Raw genomic sequence first — 20,172 nt, 5'->3', positions numbered from 1 at the left:
GACTCAAATAATGTAAGATTGAAATTGCAACACATCAGATAATGTTTTTATAATACACAATGTAGGGAATGATTACATCCCCTGAGTATGGCATGAGGGCATTTGGGGACAATTACTGAGATTATTCAGTGGTTCATATTTTGCTTAGACAGTGTTATGAGACTGCTTAGAGGTAAAAGGCATGCCATACGTTGTCTCATCTGTAATCCTTTTGGAAGTGCTATATCATATTGTCCAAACTTTTGTCTTTGGTGCAGTGATCCAAAACAGAGACAAACTGTGAGCTAACGATTAGGTTGTATAGATGCTCCAGAGTTTGAGTGTATAATCTGTCCTGCCTTTCTTAGGGATATAGAAATGATGTGGCAATCTAGAAAAAGAAATGCTTTGACATGTTGAAATTGTTCCTCATCTAACTTTGCAGTAGAAAAATGCAAACAAGCTGATTGCAGGATTTCCTACTAAATGGGGAAATAATTTAATAGTCCTGTTAAAAGTCTTGCCCATTTAGGGCAATGTAGAGAATTTTAATAGCATGTACAAATAGAGTAAATTTATTTTTATAACTGAGAGCTTCAAAATGAGAGAAAGATGAAGATTTAAACACGATGAGGATCCAAGGCCAGCTGAATTTGAAGACTGATTGGTTATTAAGTCTTGGAGGAATAGAACAAATAGGGGGAAGAAAACAAACTGTTTAGAATGAGTTTAGAGACAACAGACACAAGAAACATTATTAGCAAAAGCAAGAGTTAATACTGAAACTTGAATGTAGAACAGTCCTTAACTTGTTCCACCTTCACTTTTTTTTATTTCTTCATATAAACAACTTCTGAATTTGCCACAAGAATATTCTATACTATCTTGAATGTGCAGTAGCCCAAAGGATTATGAAGGCAAGAAGTTGCTCCCAATAATTCTCTACCAATAAAATTATTTCCGCATTGTCGTTAAACTGCTGAATTCTTTTATTTTGGATTATAATTTTTTGAGAGCTCTTATTTTGGACAAATTGTTGGTCTATGGCACACACAAAATCTCTTTCCTGAGTTCCATCGCCTTCTCTAATGGGAGCATTGGATAATGATATTTAGAATGAAATCTATTTCTGGTACACTTGATTCATGTTCAATATTTCAAAACAAATCATTTACCTTATCTGCTTTTTATAACCTAGAAATCAGATGGTTTAAATACAGATATGTAGTAATAATAACCTTGAATACATAGTCTTACCTTTATTTTACTTTTTTTAAGCAGAAAAAAATGATTTAACACTATGAGCTACATAGGAAAGAAAAAGAATTCATCATAGATTGCATGTTCTTATTCTGACTTTTTCTCTTTCTCACAACTAATACATTCTTTATGTTACAGACAAATACACAGGCACCTGTGTGGTACAAGAAACTGCAGAAGAAAACATCACCATAGCATTTTTCAGTAAATACTTAAGAAAATCCTTTAAGGAGATTTTCTTTGAAGAAAGATATTTTCACCTTTCTCCATAAAGGCAAACAACTCTTTTGTTTACAACTGTTGCTTTATATCTGTGAAATTATTTTATGTTGTATAAAATAATTTTTAGATCTGCCATGTGAATAAAATGTGTGGAAATAATGCATGCAATGAACTTACTAACATATATTTGAATTTTAAAAGATAAATAAACACCATCATATTGTATATATTTATAATCCGAGTTGTTAAATGGTGTCTTATTCATAGCGTTCAAATGAATGCATGCTTCAGCTCTCTATATTATTTTTCTTGGACCTTGTGCTTCATGTCACATTCCTTGCAACTATTTTAGCTCACAGAAATTGAAAAAATATACATGAATTAGCATCAGACTGTACCCTATTTTCTGTGAGGGAAATCACAGAATTGTAGGAGCTGAAAGGGAGCTCTGGAGATCATCTAGTCTAACCCCCTGCTAAAGCCTACATTATGTTATACAGGAAAGCATCCAGGTGGATTTTGAATATCTCCATAGAGGGAGACTCCACGGCTTCTCTGGGCAGCCTCTTCCAGTGCTCTGCCACCCTCACAGAAAAGAAGTTTTTCCTTATGTTCAGATGGAACTTCCTGTGTTCCCATTTTTGCCCATTGTCCTTTGTTCTGTTGCTGGGCACTGTTGCAAAGAGTACGCTCCAGCCACTTGACATCTGCCCTTTATATGTTTATAGGCATTGATCAGATTCTCCCCTCAGTCTTCGCTTTTCCAGACTGAACAGACCCAGGTCTCTCAGCCTTTCCTCATGTGGGAGGGCCATCATTATCTTCATGGCCCTACACTCGACTCTCACCAGGAGATCCCTGTCTTTTTCATACCAGGGAGCCCAGAATGGACACAGTACTCCAGATGTGGCCTCACCAGGGCAGAGTAGGGGGAGGATCACCTCCCTCAACCTGCTGGCCACAACTCACAACTCACAACTTTTAATGCACACAGAGTACAACTGGCCTTCTTGGCCACAAGAGCACACTGCTTTTGTATGTCAAGTGAAAAAAAAATTCCCTTATCAGCCCTGATTTGTATAATTTGACAATTAATATCAGTTCATTTACCAAACAATCATTACAGGTCTTCTGATGAAGCAATGAAATATATCTCAGTTATCAGTTCTGATACTCGGGGCTAGATGCATTTGCTCTACAGTTCTATATCACATAAATGTTGATGGCACTGTTTAAGTAAGTGCATACTGATTTCACTCAGATTTCATTTAAGTGGAAGTTTCTTTTTTCTTAATTCCTGTTTCCTTGACAGTATCTCTTCAACAGCTTCATTGTTCCTACCTGGATGTGAACAATAATTATTTACTGTATATAAATATTGAGCTTATGATTCTTACATACAGTTTTCTTCTTTATTTTCCAAACATGAAGTTGAAACAAAGCAATACTTCCTCTACTGAAGGTAAGCTTCAACTTTTGCTAATTCTGAGAGTGAGGTAAAAACACAAGTATTTGCACACCACGGGATTAAAATGATGATTCTGTGAATGAGGGAGGCATAACATGTAGACAAAGATAATTGTTCACATGGAAAAAAAAGCACTGATCTTTGGACACACAAGACTATCTGCACTGATATTGCTTGATCAGCTTTGGTTTCTTGAAGTCTAGACTTTTCTCTAATGTATTTTTTTGCAAATAGAATTGTTGTTTTTGTATGAGACAGCTCGCATATGCAGATAATAATTTTGTAATAAGTATTTAATCTGATTCACTGCCCCTAATTTATCTTTTCAAGACTGTCTTGCTTGTCTGTTATCACCCAATAATTGGTAAATTCTGTTATCTGGACCTGAGAACTATTCTAAGCAAGATGCTAGTCGCAATCTTTAGTATTCGCTATTCTCCAGTTCAGACAAATTCGTAAGATACAGACTATGAATTGTATGGAAATTTGGCTGACACACCAAGCGCAAGGAAATCAGGTGATCAGCAATGCAAAGTCCAACTGTCAAATAGCGTCCTTCAGCAAGTTCACAGTCAATGCCAAATTTAGAGATGTAGTCTCTACAGGGCAGGGTCTTGGACAGACATCAACTGGCTGGAAAAATGGCCCAACAAGAACCATACAGAGTTCAAAGGCAAGTCCCATGTCTAGGGTTTAAGAACCTCATATTCCAGGACTGACAGGAAGGTGGCTTGGGAGAAACATCCCAACATCCTCAACATCCTGGTGGGCAACAAACTTAACATGTCAGCAATACATCCTTGCAGCAAGGGATCCTGGGCTGTACTAACAGTATAGCTAGCACATGAAGGGAAGTGCTTCTTCCCTTCTGTTTGGTATATGGGAGACCACATCCAGAGTGTTATGTTCAGTCTGGGGTTTGTTCAAAGCATTGAAGTACAAAAGCGAGTCCACAGAGATTTACCATAAAGATCTGAGGCTGGAGTACATTTTGTAGATGGGGAGGCTGAACAAATTGAGACTTAAAGGGCTTGGCGGGGATCTTGGTGCAGTCTCCAACTACCTGATGGGATGGTAGGACCTCTGAGAGCCAGTATGCCCTCAGAGCTGCACAATAATAGAATAAGACGAAACTGACAAAAAGTGCAACACCAAAAATTTCAACAGTCTACATGAAAAATGGTCTCCTCCTCCTATGAAGACAGACTGAAAGAGCTGGGTCTGTTCAGCCTGGAGAAGAAAAGGAAAAACTGAGAGCAGCCTTTCAGTATTTAAAGGGGAGCTACAGGAAAGAAGGGGACAGACTCTTTAGTGGAGTCTGTTGTGAGAGGAGAAGGGGAAATGGTTTCAAACTTAGAGAGTGGAGATTTAGATTGGGTATAATGAAAATGTCTTTTACAGCAAGGGTGGTGAGGCACTGGAACAGACCGCCCAGACAGGTGGCACATGCCCTGTCTCTGTAGACTTTCAAGGTAGACTGGTCAAGGCTCTGCACATCCTGATGGAGCTGTAGGTGTCCTTGCTCATTGCAGGGGAGCTGAACTAAATGGCTTTAAAGTCCCTTCCAACTCTAAGGATTCTATGACGATGAGGACAGTCAAACACTCAAGCAGATAGCTCAGGGAGGCGGTTGCATCTTCATCCTTGGAGAGGTTTAGCAATCAACTGGGCAAAGCCCTGAGCAATCTGATACAATTGGACCTGCCTTTACATTGGACCAGATGATGATTTTTCAGAATTCCTTTCCAACCTAAATTTCTCCATGGCAACATTTCTAAATATACAAGATAGTGACATTAATTTATTTCTTAATGTTTACACTTTTTAAGTATTTAAGATGCTTCCTGAATGAATTGTGCTTCATAAATTTCTATGTTCTGCAGCAGCCAGATCTTCTGACAAAAGCTATTATATGGTGAAATTGTATCAACATTTAAGCAGTTCTTCAGATGACAATTTGACATTGACTGGTTTTTAAGAAAATTAGTAACAAACTCCCAGCATGAAATTATAAAAATTAATTTGTTTACATATAATGACAATTCATAATACTCTTGGTAAGTTCATCTAAACCTGCTCCATGTGTACACTTTTTTCCCGTTGAAGACTGTATTTTTCTTGTCTCCCATTATTAGACTAAGGCTATAGTTCATTACTGAGGATGAAAACTTTTCAAAAGTGAAAACAAGAATATCACTTAAATGTAACTATTCAGACACAATGAGCCTTACAGCAAAAATTAATAATGAAAAGGTTCTGTTGTATTACCTGCACAGTATTTTGACTGATGCTATTTCTTGTAAACATGGCTGCAAAGTGAATTATTCCAGACTAATTCTTCATGAAATGGTCATTATAGTTTCCCATTGCAGTAGGTCTTATGTCAATGATGTATGAGTCAAAAGTAATGAAGTAAAGAGAAATTTCAAAGGGTAGTCATGCATATAAGAAACTTGTGACTGAAGTGCCCAACCCATATAATCACCTTCAGTTCCTCTTTTTCAAACCAAAGAGAAAAAAGAAAGAAAATTCTCTATCCATTAGTACATTTCTTGGTACACTAAGTTGGTGTTACTTAAGTGTAAAGTTTCCTGAGTATAAAGATTGAACAGGAAAGAATGAGGCATAGTTGGTTTAGAGAGGTAAAGACCTTTCAATCTTTTTTTTTTTTACAGTGTAATTGCTTTCTCACATTTCTGCTTCCTGCTGGAAGCAAAAGGCTTCTAACACATCAAGGAAATCAAAGAAATTGAAAACATGAAATGGCTTTTTTTTTAAAAAAGCACTACTTTTAAAGTGTGCTGCTGAATCCTGTGGTCACTTCACTCAAATTTGTAGTTCCTAAATATTTTCTGTGCAAACAAATTATATATCATCGGGATATGCAGTCTTCCTCCCTTCCAAGACTTTCTGTATAAAATAGCAATGAAACTTTGGAAAAGAGGAACAGCTGCAAATTTTACATTCCTTGTCTGAGTATTTGTCAGTATCTCTGAGATAAGATTTGCAACCTCTCAGACTTTGTTATTTTCAGTTTCAGTTATCATTTTATGTGCTATTTAGTTCCAGGAAAAAGGAAGGCTAACTCCACTTCAGCTTCCAGATGGCCATGCCGTGCTTCCATGCCTTTGGAAGACACAAGGCAGAGAGCATGACTTTCTAGAAACTGTGTGGTACTTTTTGAAGAAGTATTTATGATGTTGCGTAACTGCATCAATTGTCATTCTGCTGAAAAACAGATTTATACACAACAGTTTGAGACTGCAACATCCTGTCATCTTTCAGGGCTACTCTCACTAGGGATGTCTATTGAGGAAAGAACGTATCTCTGTGTTAACACTGCATTTAATAGAATGCATGCCAGACTTTACTGAGTCAAAGAAATATATCCCTGGAATTTTCTTATAGCAAAGCACACAGACAATCTATATTCATTCTTGACCTTTGCAAATGAAATAAATATCTCCAGAAGATCAAGTTTTGCTTAGTGTCTTTGGGCAATATTATCCCCTTCTTAAATTCCCAGGATTGGTTGGGAACTCTTGACCTTTGAAATGCATGCTTCCATAGCTTAATAAGGCAGTTACACTTGGGGCATTTCAGTCTTCAGCTGGGCAACAGTACAAGGTGCTAATTCTTGGGGACTGCGTTGCTAGTGCAAATGGATGGTAGCTGAGTATTATGGAAAAGCAGGAATATTGCTGAAGGTCACAGCACTGTGAGTAGAGGTAGGTGTGGTTCCTGGCAGATGTTAGACCCTCTGCAGCTCTTTAAGCCCTCTGCTGACAGCATGGGAAGCACCAACTCACAGAGTTAATTCTGCACTTTCCTGTTTTTTTTTCCTCACTTATAAGTTTTGCATAACGATGTATACCCTTTGCATAATAAATGTTCTCTCAGGTAACTGTAAATGCCCACCTTTTCTCTTTTTCTTTCTCTTCTCTTCTCTTCTCTTCTCTTCTCTTCTCTTCTCTTCTCTTCTCTTCTCTTCTCTTCTCTTCTCTTCTCTTCTCTTCTCTTCTCTTCTCTTCTCTTCTCTTCTCTTCTCTTCTTCTTCTCCTTCTCTTCCTTCCCTTCTCTTCCCTTCCTCCTTCCTTCCCTTCCCTTCCCTTCCCTTCCCTTCCCTTCCCTTCCCTTCCCTTCCCTTCCCTTCCCTTCCCTTCCCTTCCCTTCCCTTCCCTTCCCTTCCTTCCCTTCCCTTCCCTTCCCTTCCCTTCCTTCCCTTCCCTTCCCTTCCCTTCCCTTCCCTTCCCTTCCCTTCCCTTCCCTTCCCTTCCCTTCCCTTCCCTTCCCTTCCCTTCCCTTCCCTTCCTTCCCTTCCCTTCCCTTCCTTCCCCTTCCCCCTTCCCCCTTCTCCCTTTCTCTCCTCTCTTTTCAGAGTCTCCTTTTTCTCAGGACATTGGAACTGCATTCAAATAAAGGGTGAATTTTAGTCATCTCATCTTTAAAGGGATGAAGGGGATACACAAAAAATCATCCCCATGAAAGCAAGAAATGGCTGAAGTATGAAATGCGAAAACTTGGGATTGATCATGGAAATAGCTTTTACTCAGAAACTTACATGTTTTCATAGACTGTGCCCTTTTTGAAGATACTACAGAAATAACCACTGTATGAGAGAATGCTGCTTTGATTGAAGCAATAGAATCAACTTTGTTTGACCATGAATAATTGAAGTCTTTGTGTTAATGCTTCTTTTAAGGAGTAGTGGATCAGTAAATGTAACTTAATTGCAGGAAAAGACTTATGGATGGAATTTATGACTGCATTTCAGTGAAAGTCTTTTCATTTTTCCTTCTTGGTTAAATAGAAGAAGGATTACTTCGATTATTCAGTTTTGCAGCTGAAATTATTAGCAATTCCAAATGCTCCTTTTTGTCATGATTTTAGAGATACGTATTTCAGCATAGACTTTCTCTTCTGATTTCTTAATCAGTTCTTCAGAAGAATTTCTTTCTTTTTGTATTTTTATTAAGTAATACATGGCAATGTAGTACTCAATTTCTACGAGGAAGTTGTAGCCTTGCATTTGTATGTGGATTTTAAACAGGACTGTTACCTAAGTGCAGTGGCCCTTCGTAAAAGAAAGAGTTTTAAGTATTCCCACTGAGTTCTGAGACCATGAAAGAGGGTTGTTTCTGTGCCCAGGGTTATGCTTCCCATCAAAGTATAGTGCCATCACAAAGGAGAGTCATTGCACTGTGTTCTCAGGGTTCTCAGGCACTGTGATTTCTAAGTACACAGTTCCCAGTGCCAGTGAGTGGAGCATGGAGTCGTGTAAGCAGGGATTCACAAGTTGTCACCCGGAGGTATGTTCACACAAGTATTAGTATCATTCATCTCTCCTGTGACGCTGTGAGAAGTGCAAGTGAGGAAAAAATAAAGTATTCTGGTGCAGTCTGGTTCATTGGCCATCTCTTCCTTCTTGGGAGTCAAATTATCTTAACGTATCAATAAAATAGCGAGACTTCATTCTTGGACATTCAAGAGGAAAGAAGTTCTATGTCCTGCAGGGATGGCTAAGTCATTTCTTTCCAATACTTAATCTCAGATCTCAGGTACGGAACAGACAACTAAGAGACCAATAGGCACCACTACTTACACATTAATCTTTATTTTATTAACTTGTTACTTAAGTACTAAGACCAAAAAAATCTACTTAGTATTTACAAGTAAAGGCGTACGTGCCTGACGGTAACAGCGAGCAGTAAAGAGAATAATTTGTCAATGACTAAGTCTTACTGAATTAGCACATTCCTTGTCATTTTGTGTCATTTCTTTCATTATTGCAGTAATTAACTTCACAGAACTGCATTTCTTCCATTCAGCAGGGAATGGAGAACAATAACAGTGTTTATCAGCAGCGGGAGAGGGCTTACCTTTCTTTCTCAACTCTGTAAAATCTCTACAGGCTAATCTTAGTGCACAGCCAGGGTGCCCTTCGACACAATGGAGCTGTCTGAAATCTCCCCTAAGGTAACCGAAGTGGACTGATTAGATCTGTTGTCCATGAAAACAAAATAGCCAATCCTATGAAATGTAGACCTTCTTACACTCTGATGTGCCACTTTAAATCTGTCCATGCTGAAACTTTTGTTATAGTTTTACACAATGATAACAATTCTGAAATCTCTGACTGACTTAGGGACATTAAATTCTATGAAATTACAAAGAAACAAATGATGTGAAGTTCTTATGAATCTTTGATGATTCATTATTATTTTGTAAAGTGAAATATATATATATTCTAGAATGTATGCAAGTGAGACTGTTGTTTTAGATCATGCTTATTTTTAATACAAAGCAAAATATTTTTCTGTGAACAGCTATCTTAAAGCTGACTGAAGGAAATGCAAATAAAGTCTTATGTCATTTAAAAATACTGTGCTGTTCTGCATCACCTTCATGGGCTTGTCTGCTCTACTGTCCTGTCTTCAGGTACTGTCAGGTTCACCATGCAAAGTCACCATGGGCCTATAGTGGATGGCCGCATACTTACTGACTGATAGTACTAGTTTCCATTTAAATGCTCAGTATCTTTAATTTGCAGGCTTTCAGATTATTGGATGTCTTTGGAAACAGGAATTCTTGATCTACTTTGCTACCTATGGTTATTATTTTTTCAGTTATCCTTTCACATGCTCTTTATTGTTATTACTCCAACTTAATTTCTGAAAACATGAAGTTGTAACTTCAACACGCGTAAAACTCAGGTCTGGTGCCACTCAAACACGGTGGTACCACGAGCACAGTTATACCAAGATTCTCAGTGACCATATAGATCTGTTCCAGTCATGGCAATGCTTAGTCTCACCGCAGGTCATACGTAGGGAAATGACAGTACAGTGCTTCACTCTGCATGAAATACTAATTGCAGGGCTTTCAACCATAAACTGGAACTCAGTTCCTCTTAGAATTGTTATTCTACTTACTAAGCAGTAGGGGATGCTTGTGTTCACTACTTCCTTCTTCAAGGGATATTCACCAATCGAATACATAGTGGAACAGTCTAAACAGTGCTGCCATAATTGTTGGCTTCACAGCACTCTGTAGCAGTTATACTGCTTCTATAGAAGTATGTTCCCCTTTCCCTCAGATAGAAGACGGGATTGAATTTGATGAGCCTCCTTGTGTGTTCATAGAGCTTGACTTCTGGACAAGATAATGATGGGAACATTTCTGAAGAAGGGAATGACGTCTGGCTTTGGAAAGAAACAAACAAGAAAAAATCCAAACCTTCCAGTCCATTGGCTTGAACCACCTCCTCCAGACTGTCAGTTCTTAAGTGCTGACAAGGTGCCAAACACAGTGTATGCTAGCTTTCATTTACTCCATTCTTAGGCACCTAACTTTAAGAAATAATAAACACTGGACAAAGACAATATAAATAGCATGACTATTTCATTACTTTACTTTGCAAAGCTTACTTTTAGATTTAGGTAGCCACTAAGAGCAGATGTAATACAATCCAGCAAATTTTCGTGCCATAGCATCTGCTTGAAGGTGGGTATTTAAAAATATAATGCATTAATGTTTAGCAGTGTCTTTGTAGAAGGGAATTCCTTAAGTTGCATAACTCAGTGTGAATAAGCAACTTGTTCAGCCATGGTGATAATTAGCTTTTCATGAGCACTGTTTTCACTCCTCCATTCAGAGCAGAGGGAAACAAGCATTGCACCATACTCTCTGTCACTGCAATATTTTTTCAAAGAAAAACTGTCATGAGATCAGTTTAATGGTACCACAATGTCCTTTGGATAAAGAACATAGACCCTTTTTTTTAGTTCTTCTTAAATTAGATAGCAGGAAGGCTTATTGCCACAGTTTCGTACTATAAATAACGTCACCTGGATTGGAAGTGCTGCAATAATCATTGCAAAATGCTTCTGCTGATAGAACACTGGGGATCAAGCTGATCTGCCCCTACTGTGATTAATAATTACCTCATAGGTGAATTTCATTATATTAAAATAATTATTTCAGTGTAAGATTTAAAAGTACAAGGACAGATATAGATGTGGCATTGATGAAAGCCGGTTTTTGTAACTGTAAGCTGCTCTATCTACAAGACTTGGCAATGCAAACATGAGGTATAAAGAAAAAGAAAAGAAAAGAGTTTACATCCTCTTTGTCCCTTCCACTAGTACATCCTTTCAGTGACGCCATATCTGAGCTCATAACTCAGAATTTGAAAAATTATAGTGCTGCACTGAAATGTTTCAGAACAAGAGGTGACTTTCATCCTGTTCTTGCCATCTTTTAATATTTGTTTCTTTTCTGCATAAAATGTGTGTTTTTTTTCTAGAGGTTAGATTTGATTAGGTGGTATTTTATGGTACTTCATAGCCTATATGAGTATCAGCTTTATGAATCATTAGGCCTTACTGTTGAGTTGCACAGAAGCAAGGCTTTCTATGCACTAAAAAGCAGCTTTGTATTTTGTCAGTCCTCTCTTTACAGAGTAATCTTTGGTCATCTAGGGAGCAAATAATCCAGAGTAAAAAAATCTCAGGAAAGGAAAGAAAGAAGCTCTGCTTTGTTAAAAGAGTGAATCAACTTTTCTCCTTTATCTTATTTATATCTTCCAAGCAGCTCAGGGATTAAGATGTATTGTTAAAGTCTTGCCTCACCCAACTTGCCACATTACTTATGAGTTCATGAATAAGCTGGCTCCTTAGCTTTAACTAAGCGTGTTATGAACCAGTCAGGTAAAAACATTTGAAACAGGCTGCACATTCATGAAATACTGTTTTCCATACCATAACACAACAGACATAGACCAACCTTCCATTAAGTCATCCAGCAAGAATACCTGCAGGCCAAACATGGACTTATAAATAAATATTTTTATCTAGTTTTAAAACATAAATTTAAATAATGTCATTAAAATGGAGAAAGCTTTTTAATATGGTCTTTCGTTCTGAAAGTAAACATTTCCTTTTTTTTCATTTATTTTCAGTATTTCATACATTATTTTCAAAGAGAAGTGACAAAAATCTCAACTCTTATCAAGTGGAAACCCTGGTTAAGCTGATGATAATAAATAGCTGCAATTTAAATCTATCTTTTTGGAGAATAATATCCTGAAATATAACTGAATAAATAAGTACCTTTTAAATATGTTTCAAATAAAACTGACTAGCTTACTGAATTCTGTGTTGCTGTTTTTCCAACATAATTTGTAGAAAACAATGTGAGTAACATTGGAAGCTCCGAGTGCCAATATATTAACAAAGTGTTTCATGTTTTTCTCACTGAAAAGTAATTTACTTCTGCTCATCACTCTTCAAATATTTTGAGGAAGGCTGAAAATCATGGGGAAAAAGAAAGCAAGACCGTGTTAATTTAATTTAAATATATTGTATATTATTCAACATAATACACTATTTAATATTTCAGAGAACTAAAATTAAAAGAATTACAATGGACCTTGAAAGTGAATGCATTTAGAGTACAGGTGAATGATACAGTTAGATAAACTAAGGTGATATATATAATACTTTTCTATGTAATTAGACATTTCACCTTCTATAACATTTGATTTATGTATTATTTTTAATTTACAAATTAACTTATGTTCTTTATTAGTGAAGAGCACCATTTCTGCATGCACTTGGATAGATGTATGTCAGTTCTAAGGCCATATCGTGATTGGGCACTTCAGTCATCACCAGTAATCACTGTCACTTTTCCCTTATCATTTTACTTCCAGAATGTTCCAGTGTCTATATCTTCTGACTGTATCTCACCTAACTAAGTGAAACTAGACAAACTGTGTGGAGGCAGTTGCTTCCTTAATGGGAGGAGTTCATCATGAGACAAACAGAAACCTTAAAGGAGGATGCAGCTGTGCCTTTTCTTTACAGCACATGATTAGCAGTACAGAACTTCCCCTATCCAGCAAACAGAACATTGTCAGCATCTCCATAAGCCTCCAGGTGAGCAGGAGATAAGGCTTGTATTCGTGTGCAGACACATTTTAGCAAGGCCATTCAGTTTCCTCATTGTGGAGCAGGAGTGAGATCAGTGTTATATGGTTCATCCGTCTTTCTTACTGGTCAGCAAACAGCTTGTGATGGCCTCTAATACCAGCAATAGTTCTCAATTTTTACTTCACTGGTGAGTACAAATACATACTCTGACTTCGGGATTTTTGGCTATGATCAGGATTTAAAACTGTGTGCTGACAGAATGACATTCCCCTGTGGTGTGACTGGAATGATAAATGAGGTACACCTTCAGAAGCTTTCACAGGAAACCCCTTTTGAACACCCGATTCATGCTTCCACTTTGGTCCGAAGTAAGCTTTTGTAGTAATTCTTTGCAGCTTCCCTTCCTGACAAGTGATGTCCAGTTATTCAGCTCACTACCAAAAGATGTTTAATGTGCCTTCAGTGTAGGTCAAATCTCAGAGTTTTAAGACAGATGAATGGAAAATCGGTACTTACTACTGACATTTGTGGAAATTACTTGCTGGTTCCTAAACTTCCTCTTTTTTCAAAAAATGTCAATCAAACTGCCAGGATGTGTTCAAAAATGTGAGGGTCATCTGAGTTATTACCCTTATCATTAAGCAAGAGAGAGCCCTGTCGTAATTTTAATAGCCTCTGAATGACTGAAAATCCTCTTTTTGCTGCTGCTACAGCTGTTCCTAATAGCAGAAGGGTTGGCTTTTTCCAATTCATTTTGTTTTGCTTTGTGTTGTTTTTTTTTCTACTAGAAATACACTGTTAAGTAGACAGGGGACGACTAAATTTTCTGAGTTCCTTTTAGTTGGTGCAGATCTTCTAAATATGTCATGGAATTGGGGTGCACAACAGCAGAAATGAAGCAACAAAAGTACATTGCAAGTGTACTTCCAAATCAGGAAGATCCTGAGCTGCAGTGTCCATGTCATTAGTGATCTATAAGCTGCTTTAGAGTGGTTCTCAAATACTAAGAAAATAGTGATCATTAACTCACCCAGAACATAACAGTGATGATCAAACAATTTGGGAGACATGATCCAGCTTAAAATTGTCTAGGTTTCACTTCAGCCATTCAACTTCCAGCCCTGGTAGATCTTTGTCTGATAGCTTGAAAAATTCATTATCTTATTTTCTGCTCTGTTTAGGCATCTATATTGCACATAAATTTAAAGTGTTTACTGAAAACATCCTTCTAAAGCATCAGCTTATGCTTCTCAAGGGACAGCAAAGAAAAGCAAACTTGTTGGCAAAAGTTTAAATTCATTATTATCTAAGCTTTCTTTATCTTTAATGAAAAAAATAAATGTGGCTGTAAGTCAGAAAGACTGAAAACAGCTTCCTAAAATGAACACCTAAATTTATAGCATGGTTAATACCTTCAGAGGGAAGTAATGTTTGCCTGCATCTGGAGGATCACCATCGGCTACACATGGTCAATTCATTAAACACTACAATTGAGTGCAAGCTCAAAAACTAAGCATGAGAAAAGAGATTTCACACCCTCTTGATCTGTGTACTTGAAAAAGATTATTTCAATAAAACTCTCCAGTGCCACTTATGGTATAATACCTATACGATTGGATGTGTATCATCTGCTTAAGCACCTAAACACCCTTCCTGGATGACAGAGGAATCACCTTGAGTTAACTAGTTATTATGCAGCCCAGGTCCTTTCCATGTCTTCATATACATCTATATCAGAAGATGTATTGCTCAGCACCATCCAACATACCACTGAGCGGTTTGTTATTTCAATAGGCAGGTTTCCTGCCTTCATTATTTATTTGTTCCTGACTTTTCATCTCCTCAACAAATTTTATTAATTACAATGTTTTATTCTAAGTCTTTGAAAAAAGGAAAGTAGTTTAACTTATAAACCAATCCCTGTAATTAAAAATTCTATTTGAAAATACTGAAACTTGATGATTAGCAATTTTAGCCGAAAATATTGAGCTAAATCAAGTGATATACCTTATAAAAATGTTTTATGCAACCTCTGTTTAATCTTTTGTGACCAACTTTATTCACACTAGTTTGACTAGGTCTTGTTTTTCACAAGCATAGGTTGGGCCTAAATTGCATTATCTTTCTATATTAATAAATTCCAGCATTGATTATTAACGTTAAGCTGCCCACAGTCAGTGTTTCAATGCAAACTTATAATTACCAGCATCATTTCACTTTACATTTTCTTTCAAGTATTGGTTCTAACTCTAGCTTTCTTAAAAGTCTTCAGGAATATGCCTAGTGTTCTAACAATTAGTGAATATTAATCCTGAAAGCCTACTGACTGCTCTTTTAAAGTTCTTGGTGTGAAGTTATCCAGACATACCAATATAAAGAGTATCAATAGTAGCTGTTTTAATGTGCTCTTGAATTATTGTTGAAATGGAAAATACTTTGTCATTATCATATGATAGAAATACATTACCTACTCTTTTCTAAAGTACAGTACAGGAATATTCACCATGTTCTTTCTGCTTGCTTATCAACAGTTCTACATTTCTTTGTCTAAAAACAGACAAATGTTAGAATTCTTAATGCATTTTATGGACCTTTAAAAAAAAATTCTTTTCAAAGAAGGTCATTGACTTTTTAAGTGTCTTTTTCTTCCATATTATTTTTCCATAATCTCTATACTGTCATGTTTATATTCACTTTACTTGTGTTTTTGTTTTTATTTTCTGAGCTCTTGAGTATCTATAATTATAACTGCTTTTCAAAATCCACTCTGAAGAGGCAGAAGGAAAGGGGTTGTTCTTTTAAGGAAGTGTTTTTTTTTTAAACTAGCTTCCTGCAGTCGTGGACTTTAGTGCTTGTACTCACCTCATTCAAACTCTGCCTAATTATTCACTACTGGCTAATTTAGCCTACTGTTTCTTTCACTGTTTTAAACTTAGCCCTTTTATATCACCAACTGCTTTTGTTCCAGTTTTTTCAGCTGATTACAGGCAGTATGTTTAAATAATTGTTTTATGATGTTTGCCAAAAATATCCATGTTTTTGATCGGTTGTTGGGTCTACTGATTATACATTTCTCTAGTACAGAATTGCTGGATGCAAGACTGTTTGAATACAGAGACTACTTAATTTTAAAAATTGTGAATATGTTGTCACCAATAGCATTAGTTCTCCTGCTTCACTACTAAGAGTGTAGCTGCATGACACACTGAAATTTAGATTCATTCTGAATATGACAGTATAGTTATCACAAGAAATAACCGCATAGGGTCAATAGCTTCTCTGGATAGCCAAAGTGGTCTGACAAGGTCTCTTTAATGCTCCTAGCAGCACTCTGTATTGTGAAGATGTTGTGATCCAAAGCCCTAGGATCTTCTTTCTGCACATTATGGGCAGTTGATTAAGGAGCTTATCCTATCTTCCCCTACTTGAAAGAGTGAAGCATAAGAGGTGACGGATTTTTTTTCTGACCACATCCCTTAATTATTTTTGCTCTCAACATCAGGACTTAGTTCCAAATGAGTATTCACTGCCCTACCTTACTACGCTAAGAGGTTCTTAAACAAGTATTATGTTTTAATGACCTCCTAGCCTGTCTAGCCAGACCATTGCCTCTGCTATGTCCAAGTCCATAAAGGCTCCATCTCCCATCTGATGGAGCAGTACTTCACAAAACCCAAACCATTCTACTTTATTTCTCTAATCAGGAAACCTCAGCCAAAGCATGCAAGCATGCCAATTTTACAGTGTTAGTGTTTGCAAACAAATTTTCAGCATAAACACTCTGGAGCCAAAAATGCTTTCTTTAGTAGTGAAGAATGTGGTTTTGTCTCATATTCAAGCAGTTAAACACCAGTGTAGGACCACCCATCGCTAACAAATGCTGCCAACAGCACTTACTTTTACAAAGCTGGTAGCCTCAGCATTCCTTAGGTAAGGCAGAAGAAAAGGGTGGTGGTAGTTTCTACCAAAAATTCCAAGTGGCAGACAAACCACCTTTTCAAAAATCGTAAATGTTATTCTCTAAGTGTGTATTTTAATTAATCTTCTGTAATTATACTTCGTACAGATTTTCATCTGCACTATTAGTACATAAATAATTAACCATCATGCTTGAGGAGCATGCTGTTGTAGTTTCTGGCCCAGCAATGCAACAAGTCATTGCTGAGAAGCTGTATGACAACCGATGAAACTACAGGAAACACTTGTGTCTTACAGCTGAGTCAGTGACCTGTCCTCAAAAAGGCTTGCTGTAATAAACAGTCTGCACATTAGGCCTATAAAGGTCACAAAATGGGACTGGGAACACTAAGAGATTTTGCTGTACTTCCTCTTCCCAGATAAGCTGAAAATACTTGAAATGTACCTGAAACCAAAATACAGGAGGCTATTAACAAAAGTTATTAAGACTCCTTAAAAACTGAGTAAAGATTGGGTTCAGCTACTTCAGCTACTGAGTAAGATGTCTTGTTTCCTCCAGACAGGTTGATGATTCTTAATCCAAGAATTCAAGTAATGAGCAGTTGAAGTTTCCATCTTGAAGCATCTGTTCTGCCAAGTCAGCACTGGCCTTGATAAATAGCAAATCAGACTGATGCATGCAAGTGTATACACACATGCTCAAGTTAAATTTGAGAGAAAATACTTGAACAGATCCTTGCATAGACAGATTTATATAATTAATCTGTAATTAGGTCTTACACAGTGCAGACTGACTCAGTCAAAACACAGAAAATGCAGACATGGTAGGATCTTTACCTGTTACTGGGGAAAAAAAAATAAAAAATCAAAGGTTATTTGTGGGTAAGTTTACATGCCTTTATTTAGTTGTCACAAACCTTCACTGCTATTCTAACTTTTTACGTTGGAAGAAAAATATGTTTAGCTAAAGGATAAAAACAAACCACAAATACAACTGCATCTGGGTGTTTTTAGTAATCTTAATAAACTTCAAACCCTGTTTTAACTTCACCCTGTTTTAACTGTGCAAAAGAGGAGCTTGCTAACACCACTTGTTTTGTATTTACTAAGCTTTGCAATGGTGATTCTCCCTTGGCCTGCAGAGAAATTGGTTGCTTTGCACTGTTTATAGTTTTATATTCTAAAAAGCTGTCAAATTCAGTTCTCTGATGCTAGAGTCACATCATTTAGGAGTTTTCTACCTGATAAGATGTGCCTGTTGAGTTCCAGCGACAGAGAACATCCAGCTGGTTTGAAGAAGGTGCACTAACCACTCCTAGCCATATGGAAAAGGGTTCCTGAAGGACTGTACTGGAAACAAGAAGTATTTACACAACTGTCTGAAGGCATACAGGCGGATTACAAACATGAAACTTATTTTCTGGACATGCTTCACAATAAAATCCCATTGAAGGGGAACCAGAGGTATTTTTCTGCTGGTAACTCTTTGGACAGCAGAGCAGAAAGGTGGAAGCAGGTGACCACTGAAATGTAAGAAGAGAAAGAAGTCAAAACAAAGCGTGTTTTTATTTAAAATACCTGTTGAAATTAATAAGAAAGTGCCATTCATTATTTTAGGAAGAATATTCTTTTTTTCCATAGGGCCTATCACACCATTTTGTATAAAGGGAAATAAAAAATGGCAGTCTAGTTTGCCTTTGAAGAAGACACTTCTGTAAGCTAAAGCAGATAAAGTACACAGCAGCAGACTATCGTTTCATGACTCCCACATTCACTTGAGCAGAAAGTCACCCTGCTACATTCCTCTTTGTGGCGGTGCTGTGTTACAGAGCCACGAGTGGCATTTGCAAGGCCTGTCAGTAGCTGCCATAGTACCTGGTAGCTCCTACTGTGGTGCTTGGTGGGGAGCAAGAAGGGGAAAAATGATTCCTTGAGGTAAAAGTATCACACTGGCTCTCTTTCGACAATCAAATGTAAAATGAGAAACCATTTTTTCCCTTGGGGAGATGGATTCTAATGGGAGGCCAAAAATAGGTGGTTACTGATTTGCCAGGAAGGAAATTCATTTCCACTTCTCTAAAAAGTTGATGTGAGAAAACAAACTGGGTATTTGCTGGCTCAAAATCAGCCTCTGACTGTGTTAAAAAGCTCCTGAAATCATTATTAGAAATCAGGCTTAAAGCCTGATGGTGTCCTCAGGTCTCTCTCACCTCGTCATTATGAAACAACCTACCCATGTCCTTCTACTCCTCTCCTGCCTCTACATGAGGTACAGGTCCCCACAAATGCTGGTCCTTCTCCTCACAAGGACAGAGAGACACAGGGGTGTGCCCCTACAGGCACATCTCATGTAGCTGAGAACTCATTAAAAGTGGAGCCCATCTCCATCCCATCTGGCACCCCCTGCTCCTCTGCCCCAGCTGCTCTCTCACACCAGGCAGCACTGGGCTCTACCACTGCCAGGCTCCAATGAGGACCTGACATTTGTTCTTGTTTTCTCCCGTCTTCCCTAATGGGTACAGCACTACTAAGCGAACAGGAATGCAAAGAACAAGGGAGTTCAAAGCAATCAAGCCTACATTTACCGAGAATGTCTGGATCTTTGCCCGCCCAGAACCTGGAGCATTTACATAGTTTCAAAAAGTTTAACCCTTTTCCATTAAACCTGGCAATGCGCTTTCCAGCACAGGGCACAGCGTTTCTCATCAGTGCCTGAACACAGTAGAAGGGATCTTTCACATACCCACCTCTAGGCGATCCCATTTCACCTTTTACTTCCCATTTTTTTCACTCTGAGGGACAGTGACCTGAGCTCTTGAGTCCTCTGTTGTGAGATGTTCACAGAACTGCACTGCAGGGGAAGGATCTCTTTACAATAACTCCCGAACGCTTGGCTGAAAGTCTTGCTTACACAACATACCCAAGCTGGGTTTGAAAGACCCTACTTGGGTTTTCAACTACAAATTTGTCTGGTGAAGTGTAAATTCACTTGTAACTGTCTGCAAAATCAGTGAAGAAACAGATATTCTGAAATAATTATAACAGCAAACTTGTTTTTTTTTTCTAATGATTAACTCTGAGCAAACCATTGCTTCCATTTAGGAATCATATCAGTTGGCAATTTATTTCTGACTTTCGCATTGTAAAGAAAATCTATTTTTGAAAGAGGTATAAATTCTAGTAATAGTGAGAGCTCCAAAAACAGGCTATTTTGCCCCAACCCAAGGCTTTTGTGTGCACTGTCTCTGAGCTACATAGTGCAGCACTCCGTAGCTCAATCAGCAAACCTGAGCAGGAAGTCAGAAGCGATCCGACTGCCTATTACATACTGTCACTAATTGTTAGTGACAGCAGAAATGCTAAAATAAAAACTGACTCTTCACAATTGCTTGA

General features: G+C 37.6%; 1 protein-coding gene across 1 annotated transcript in view; it reads left to right on the top strand.

Annotated features, from left to right (window-relative positions):
• PIBF1 (progesterone immunomodulatory binding factor 1) overlaps positions 1 to 1,697 on the top strand; it is a 215,130-nt gene extending 213,433 nt beyond the window's left edge. The window contains exon 17 of the mRNA XM_085215745.1: positions 1,378 to 1,697. Within this exon, the coding sequence (XP_085071871.1) occupies positions 1,378 to 1,434 (57 nt within the window). The 3' untranslated portion in view covers positions 1,435 to 1,697. The remainder of the gene's footprint in view (positions 1 to 1,377) is intronic.
• Positions 1,698 to 20,172: the final 18,475 nt, after the last annotated feature.

The sequence above is a fragment of the Meleagris gallopavo genome, chromosome 1, assembly GCF_905368555.1.
Source record: "Meleagris gallopavo chromosome 1, MGAL_WU_HG_1.1, whole genome shotgun sequence".
Taxonomy (NCBI): Eukaryota; Metazoa; Chordata; class Aves; order Galliformes; family Phasianidae; genus Meleagris; species Meleagris gallopavo.
The sequence above is the reverse complement of the archived record's forward strand: the minus strand, read 5'-3'. Positions and strand labels throughout refer to the sequence as shown.